This window comes from Limulus polyphemus, unplaced genomic scaffold, assembly GCF_000517525.1.
Source record: "Limulus polyphemus unplaced genomic scaffold, Limulus_polyphemus-2.1.2 Scaffold3870, whole genome shotgun sequence".
Lineage (NCBI taxonomy): Eukaryota > Metazoa > Arthropoda > Merostomata > Xiphosura > Limulidae > Limulus > Limulus polyphemus.
In genome coordinates this window covers 100,650-109,849 of record NW_013669480.1, presented here as the reverse complement: position 1 = coordinate 109,849, position 9,200 = coordinate 100,650, and the positions used below count along the sequence as shown (strand labels likewise).

At 36.8% G+C, this 9,200-nt stretch overlaps 1 protein-coding gene across 1 annotated transcript in view; it reads right to left on the bottom strand.

Moving 5' to 3' along the window:
• Positions 1–8,542, bottom strand: part of LOC106470192 (doublesex- and mab-3-related transcription factor A2-like) — a 10,898-nt gene extending 2,356 nt beyond the window's left edge. Inside the window, exon 1 of the mRNA XM_013930732.2 lies at positions 7,966–8,542. Within this exon, the coding sequence (XP_013786186.1) occupies positions 7,966–8,479 (514 nt within the window). The 5' untranslated portion in view covers positions 8,480–8,542. The remainder of the gene's footprint in view (positions 1–7,965) is intronic.
• Positions 8,543–9,200: the final 658 nt, after the last annotated feature.

Here is a 9,200-nt window from a genome sequence, read left to right as displayed (position 1 = left end):
ACTGATTGAGAGGCAGTAGTTTCTTATGTTACTGAATGTTTGTCTACTGACTGAGAGGCAGTAGTTTCTTATGTTACTGAATGTTTGTCTACTGACTGAGAGGCAGTAGTTTCTTATGTTACTGAATGTTTGTCTACTGATTGAGAGACAGTAGCTTCTTATGTTACTGAATGTTTGTCTACTGATTGAGAGACAGTAGCTTATGTTACTGAATGTTTGTCTACTGACTGAGAGACAGTAGTTTCTTATGTTACTGAATGTTTGTCTACTGACTGAGAGACAGTAGCTTCTTATGTTACTGAATGTTTGTCTACTGATTGAGAGACAGTAGCTTCTTATGTTACTGAATGTTTGTCTACTGATTGAGAGACAGTAGCTTTCCATGTTACTGAATGTTTGTCTACTGTCTGAGAGACAGTAGCTTCTTATGTTACTAAATGTTTGTCTACTGATTGAGAGACAGTAGCTTTTCATGTTACTGAATGTTTGTCTACTGATTGAGAGACAGTAGCTTCCCATGTTACTGAATGTTTGTCTCTTGATTGAAAGACATTAGCGTCCAATGTTACTGAATGTTTGTCTACTGTCATACGTGATGTGCTTGTTAGTTATGTGTGTCTAAAAGCTGTTATTTTAGTAAATTGTTTTTCGAAAGTTGTTTATATCATGGTCTGATGGTTAAAGCGCTCGACTCGCAATCTGAGGGTCGCAAGTTCAAACCCCGTGCCACCGATCACGCTCGTCCTGTATGATTCCTTACTGAACTAGCTAGCCCTCAAGGTGTAAAAATAGCTGGCTTATAAACAATTATCGGCTGGCCCTCTAATTGGATGGGACTAAGATCGGAATGGGAGGGGGAAAATTTCGTCGGATGTGGTTTGTTTTGCTGTTGAGAAAGAATAATGAAGTATATAATCAACTATAAGCGGAGTTAATTATATTTTTCATTAGATCCCTACAGAAACAATGCCAGAAAATTTTCTACTTCAATTATAAATTATCACTGGCGCGTGCCTATATAAATAACCAACTTTATTGGCCGCTTCGAATTCGATATTAAATCTGTACCACACATTGTTAATCAAATTTTTCGTGAAATACCAGAAATGCCGACGTTCAACTTTCATGAGAATCGTACAGAAAAGATTTCTTTGTTCAACGAAAAGCGGTCCAAACTAACACGAAGTATTCGTCATATTCTGCAGTCTCAAGTAAAACGAGTGCCCTATTGTTCACGTGACCGCTTCGTGCTACGTTGTCTGTCGTTCTCCGACATCATAATAAATATGTCGTTCTTTAGCTCCAGAAACTATTATAAAGACCAGGCGTTAAACATGAGGATTTGGAATTCGACTTGCTCTTCGTTGCCACATTTTTAGCATGATTTAATAAGAACTTCTGCATAATTCCTTTCATCAGGACTTCGTTAGAGGATCGATTACACTACGCTATTAATATTCCATTTTATAACAATGGTCCAATAGCATTTTGAACTCGGATGTGGCGTCAGCGAGATTAATAAAGTTCGGGATTTATATATAAGAAATATTTATTGTCTCTAAGGGTTAAAATACATGAAGATCTGAACGTAATGCTTCATGCACACGACCTTTCACAACTTTCAGTGACATGGTGTAGAGAAACAATACCCGGTGTATAGAAACATTACCCGGTATATAGAAACAATATCCGGGGTATAGAAACATTACCCGGTATATATAGAAACATTACCGGTATAGAGAAACAATATCCGGTATAGAGAAACAATATCCGGTATATAGAAACAATACCGGGTATATAGAAACAATATCCGGTATATATAGAAACATTACCGGTATAGAGAAACAATATCCGGTATAGAGAAACAATATCCTTTATAGAGAAACATTACCGGGTATATATAGAAACATTACCGGTATAGAAAAAATTACCTGATAGAGAGACAATATCCGGTACAGAAATACATTACCTGGTATAGAGAAATAATACCCGGTATAAAGAAACAATTCCCGGTATAGAGAAATAATACCAGTAAAGAGAAACAATACCTGGTATAAAGAAACATTACTGGGTTTACTGTTCACTCACCAAGTCTTTTTGGCGGCTTCTTCTTTTGAGGCCCATGGCATACAGATGGAATGGTTGTCATTGGTTATCATGTTCCTGAGTAGGTGGTCGAGTGAATCCACTGGCAGCCCCATCATTATTTTATCCTCTGAAAGTGTTCTCGACAGGAATCCTGGGCTCCTCAGCAGGTAGAGTTTCCGGTGACAAATTCTTTACTTTATTTACATAGTTGGCCATCCTCCCACTAACATACTTACAAGGACGATCACGGTGGATGACCTATGGCTTGGATCACCTATTATTTTAGTACAATGTACTTCTAAACCTACTTAGTTGTTGAGTTTGTCCTTTCTTGTGACGAGGACTGCTCAACTATAATATGCCACCTTGATGAAATCCAGTCTTATCATCTTGATTCTTTTAGCACAATGTACTTCCAAACCGTTGTTGAGTCTGTCCTTTCTTGTGATGAGTACTGCTCAACTATAATATGCCACCTTGATGAAATCCAGTCTTATCATGATTACCATTTGGTTTTATCACAAGCTGGTTTACATCTTTCCTGGGTAAAGTCATTTACGACAACTTTATTCTTTACACCCACGAGTGTTCTTCCAACCACCAATTCCTCATGACATGCTGAAGTATTTGGTTCAGCTACACCCCATTCACCAGATTTATTGCTGATAGCTCCTTTTATAAGTATTTCACTTCTTGGTGGTAGAATGGCCACTGTCCTTGTTGTTACTGGAAGTTCAATCCTGGGTTTAGTAATTGTTACAAAGATTTCCTAGTCATATACTTGGAAGCTAGTTTAACCTCACAACCATGTCTCCACATGAAGTCATTTCTCAAGATGCATTCTCCTTCAATTTCAATCATCCACACATCACGAGTTATCCTACAGTAAGGATAACTTCCTTTTTGTTGTAACTTTATGTCCACCTGATGTTCACATTAGTCCCTCATATGCCTTCATATCTGAAGGCATTAATAAATTGGGTTGAACAGTTTTAGCTGTAGAACCATACCGAAAAGTTTTCCATCAATAAACCCATCAATTCCTGGATGATTTGTTTCAAATACTGAACTTCTTATTTCATTATATCTAGATGGAGTACTCCCAACTGAACTGAACCTCATAAATTCAGTCAGTTCCTGTCTTTGTTTTATGTCTGGTTAGCTCTTTGTTATTCCTTTTATTTGGCTGGGATCTGAAACACATCCTCAGTGTTGCCTCTTTGGCTTAATAACAGCTGTTTCTTACAGTATCGGCTGTAATGACCATATTTCCAACAGTTATAACATTTCCCTCTTTCTTGTATGATTTGAGAGGATCTCTACTGGTCTTAATCTATAGTTACCCTTAAAATAAATATTTTCTTGGTTGTTTTTTTTCTTTTCCCCCATTCTGCAGTGGTGAAAGTAAAACTGAACGATTCAGTATGGCATACCAGTAAGAATTATAATGTGGTATGTCGTACCAACAAGTAATTTTATCAAGTTCGTTTTATGTTTTGACTTATCATAACAGTTTTTATCGATATTGTTAGGTTTCGTGTTACATTGTTGTAAAAAAAAAAACATCGTGTCTCGGGCTCTACTCCCAGTCAGGTGGGATACATGCACGTGATTTGGGTACTATTTCTGATTCCATTTCAGCCTAAAATATTTTCAAATTAAATTTAAATGGACTACATATTGTTTTTTTATTAACTGATTAGCTGTTAGTATTAAAACTTGTATATTCAAATGCTGTAGCTTCGGTTCACATAAATCAGCAGTATTGATTTGTATAAAATGTGTGTGGGAGGGTAGGAGGTCAAACACTACTAGCGTGCTGGTAAGAAATTACAGTTACTTTCACCAAAAACAATTCCACTTCTGACACCAGTGATAGTAAGTATAGTTGTTCTTTCATTGATGGGTTCTTTTAAGTTATTCAATGAAAATAATTCAAAGTCCAGTTCATGTCACCATAATAAATTTATTTATTTCTTCCTTTACATTTTTACAAGCTCAAACATTGTGATAACTTGTGGGCCATGTATACAGCCAAGTTAACTGTACCACACTTACGCAAAAATGTATTACTTGAATAACGTCACAACTCATCAATCAAATAACTTGAAACAAAACAAGGAATGATTCACTGCTAGCTGAAACAAAAACATGATATGACTGATTCACTCTACTGACTGGAAACAACTGTCGAAACAAATATATTCTACGTTTTATACTGATCCTCCTATTTAAAAGATACTCGAATTTATGCCTACACCCTCTAGTTAACATCTAAGTTACAACATAAAATAATATAGCTTAAATAGTACCTACCACTTTACCGCGCTTTCGCTATATATATATGAATGTAAGGTCCCCTAATCTGGGGATCTCTTCAACTTCAAGCTATTCAACAGGTTAAAGCTTCCTGTGCTTCACAAAAAATAGGCTTAACAAAGAGAGAGAGAGAGAAAGCGTTGTACACTATACTTAGCTTGACAAGGTTTCTCAGGATACCTGTGATTTATTGTTCTTACGAACATTCTATACGCTTAATGTCGAGAAAAATTGTCTACAATCCACTACAAGTTTTTCTAATTTCCAGCAGAGATATTAATATAACTAGGAATGTAACTAACATGTTCAATATAGTCACCAAAAGTAGGGTTAGGACTTGTGACGTAGTTCATATTTTCATAGAGAAGCGTCTCTAGTGAGAGAAAGGCGCTTGGCGAAGGTATCGAACCCCCCTCTAATGTTGTTATTGTTAGGTTTCAGGAGAACGAGTGTCACGAAAAATTAATTCATTCCAATTAGGGTTAACTTGAAAGTGACGGCTGTTTCTCATCGAATGTCGAGTGATAAAACACTGATTAAAAAAGTATAACAGCTTAATCCACTTTAAAGCGTTAGGCTTAACAATAGTTGCATTTATGAAAATAACCCCGGACGTCAATCGGCCTTCCTGCGCTATTATGAAAATAGCTTTTTTTTCTTCTCTTTCATTTGAGAAATCATGAAACTCCTGCCTCTGTCTTTTCCATCAAACCCATTGTCACATCACTCAAAAACACAATAGCAACAACAACAAAAAAGTCCTGTTTTGTAACGGGACGTGACAACTTCATTGCATGTGTACTGTAGATCATATGTGAATTACTCCTCATATTTCAATAACTACATACTTTTAGAAACTCTGATATACTTACTACAACGGCATTTTCTCCTGCTTGTAGTAGACTTTTGACTAGAACTCAGAAACATTTGTTTGTAGTTAAGCACAAAGTTATTTAATGTGCTGTGTCCGGTTTCTAGTATTATAAGTCCGCAGGGGGACTTTCAAATTTTGTCTTCTGTCACAACGGAAACACATGAAACAGATATTGAAACTTAACTGAAATTCACGCATTTGAAAATGTTTTATTCGTTAAACAAAGTTTGATGAAACAAGTAATTATGTGAAAAATTTGGACGAGAAACACACGTCACCCCGGTAAATACATAGCAGAGCAAGAACTTGGCATCACGGAAATACGTGGAAAACCAAGAACACGCCACCTTGAGTGTGTGTGTATATATTTATATATGTATAATTTAAATATAATTCATCCTAACGTGAACGATCTGGCGCTACAGTTATGTATACATACTAGCGAACGCGTGGTCCCATGGCTCACATTTAGAGGGCCGCTATAATACAAATTTAATGCTTGAACTACTATTTAGCACTTTTTGAGTTTCATGATCATTGTCGCTATAATGTCAATTTAATTTCTTTAACCAAGTTACGAACGGTAATTAGTAGGCTTACTTATTTACGTGATCAAATTTGCCAAATTTGAAATTGGCTTTCGAGGAACCGCCGTAAAAGTGTTTCCACGAAATATCCGGCTTCTCTAAGGAGTTGAAAAAAATTTACCTTTGTGCAGACCTAGGACCGAGACGATTCTATTGGTGAGATCTTATTATATATAGATATATATTATAAATATGATTAGCCCTAACGTGAAAGAGGAAATACAAATCAACATGTCATACTTTAAACTTGTAACAGTTTTACAGTGTATAGATAGATCTTATTTTTAATCATTTGAGAAAGATCAACAAATCATTGAAAGTCCTCTCCACACCAAAGGCGAGGGTGAATTTTCATAACCCAATATTTCGTATGAATTCCCTTTATAATACAGTTAAATATCAACTTTTCCTTAAAGTTTTGTGGCTGTGATCTGACTTAAGATATAAAAATATTCTAATCAATAAAGTTTTAACCCTACCGACGAGGTACAGTTACATCTTCTTGAAAAATCAAACTTGCAGGTGATTCTTATATATATACAAGCATTAAGAAAAAAATATCACTCCATCAAAAATCTATGTAGGGCTGACTACTGAATTTGACAAAAGAAACCAAACAAGATAGGGCTTGAAGTGGACATATCACACTTGATCCGGCTAGTGATCATATAGCTGTCTTGACTTTAGATGGAGAATAAAATCCCTACATTACTGGCTTCCCCACTTTGTCTATCGAAAGCTTGGTGTTTGAATGAAATTTCAGTTTTCATCATTATACTTTCTTTTAGTTAACTTTAGTATTGTTGCGTCAGCGAGGTCACGTGACTAGTATCACGCCACCTCCTTCTAGAAATATCCTGTTCCTTCGTGAATTGTCGAGAGACTACTAGATTGGGAGTAGTCTGGTATATATAAGACAGTCACAACGTGACGGAACAATGTGTAATTGAACTGAGTATTGTTGAAGTCGAGCACGTGAGACGTTTGTTGAGAATTATAGCGTTTGTTTTAGCGCGACTGTTGAAATTAAGTGTATCGCAAAGTTATATTCAGAAAGAATAAACCAGTTTTACTTAAGAAAGGACTTGTGTCGCTAAAGTTTCGTCGGAACAAAGTTACGGAAAATTAACTAACGAACGGAGACGTAACAGTATATTACTTTTAGAGCTATTTTACAATAGAGTAACATTTTACGATTGGAAATTCTGGTTCTATTTGTTTTGCCAGTGAAGAAGCCAGTAATATAGAGATTTTATTCTCCGTGGAAAGTCGAGACGACTTAGTCTGCTATGTGATCATCCTATCTTGTTTGTTCATTATTTCAAGTTCAGTAGGCATCTATATATAGCTTTTTTTTTTATTTAGCGACATATTTATTTTCCTGATATTTGTTTGTTTACTATATTATATGTCGTATGTGGGTTACTAGGTTATAGTGTGTTATTGAGCTTTATAAACTTTATATATAATAATGATAAAATAGGTAGTCAAATATTATGAAGACTGTTTTTCTCTATCAAATGATTTTAAAATTATAGTTACTGTTAGAACTAGGTAGGGGCTAGGCCTGTTGAAGAAAGATGGTGATGAATGAAAATATGAAATATCGGTTTGACTTTGGGCCGCTCTGGATAGCTGAAAAGCGGCATATACACCGGAGATAGAGCGACTATGTCAGGTAGCCCTTCATATGTAGCTTCTAGAGAGAAAAATCGAGATGACTTTTGTAATGGTTTAATACGGACGTCCGTGCCATCCCTACATAGAGCACTCACCGATTTAATGTAAACTAGATAAAACACCTCAACTTCTGTTAATCACCAGAATATGTTATGCTGTTTACCAAAACCCGTATTGGTCCCAAAACATCATGGTTTCAGCGTGATAACCTTTCACAGCTTGGCATTGGTCAAGATACATCATAATTATACTTTACAACTTGAGTATAATAGTGCTATACAGCCTGACTGTATTATTGTTGTACAGTTAATAATGTCAGTACTAACTGTATTAATAATGTACAGCCTGACTGTACCTTTATAATGATTAACTACTAATTTATTCACAGTCCATGTATACTTGATTTCAGTAACTCACCTGGACCACGTGGTGCCCTAGTTCTTCGTTCTAAGTCCTTGTCAGTAAAGGTCAAACCTTGCTGGCTGTTAAGAACTTGAGTCATGGCGACTGGAAAATTCAAATCGGCGTGATGAAAAGCAAAGATGCCGTCTTGACATCCGTAGAAAAGACTTAACTCCCGGGCCTCGTTCTCTTCCCGGGCCTGCTGGCGGCGGAGAGATACTTGGGCAGCCATAACTCGCTGTCTCTCGACAATTAAAGTACACTTGTCGCACGTACAGTCTCGCCACCGGCAGTAGTGTTTATGACCTCTTAAAGTGGACACCACACCATGATTCCTGCATCGAGCACACTTCGGTGTTCGATGGAAACGTTCGGCCGGTCGCATGATGACCGAGGTCACGGGATGAAGAGTGCTCAATGCCCCAGCAGTGACGGACGCCATCGAACTGGGAGTTCCTTCGAGACCGTACGTAATATCTATATCACACAGATTAATAGTGCTGTCGTGCAAGCGCGTTGAAAGATTCATCTTGGATGCTCACTATGAAATCGCCTTGCCATGTCGAAGCTTTTGAAGAACCTCCAGTTCACCCGGAACGCGCCCTCGTGGTCACTCAAACAACCAGTGACGATCAGCTGAGATCATGTAACCACGCCTCTTTTGTGAGCTGGTACTATCTGCTACTTTTTCTTTTACTGCTAATAACAGTAATTGGTTCAAACAGACACCTAGACGAGGGTTATAATAGTGAAGCAACAGATAAAACTTTCTAATTCTTGCTCTCATTCCTGGTGCTTAGGATTTTATACAAACGTAATGTACAACACGGAAAAAGTTGTGAAAAGGAACTTATTTCCATAAAAACAAATAACCTACCTACTTATAAGTGGCAAACTAAGGTTTTATCCCTCCCACACACATAATTTGTCACTTACTGATTTACAGTAGATTCAGCGTTTCAGTTACTCATAAAATTTCTCACTATGATGTTAACATTGCCGTGGTTTCACACACCGCGAGGTAAACAATGCAGTAGTTTATCACACTATGAGATCAACAATAGTGTTTTCTCACACCTTGACTTAAATACTACACTGGTTCCTCACACCATGACGTCAACTTTACACTGGTTCCTCACACCATGACTAATTTATTTGGAAGATCTAGTATTAACACTTTCTACGTGCTACTTTATTTGGAAGATCTAGTATTAACACTTTCTACGTGCTACTTTATTTGGAAGATCTAG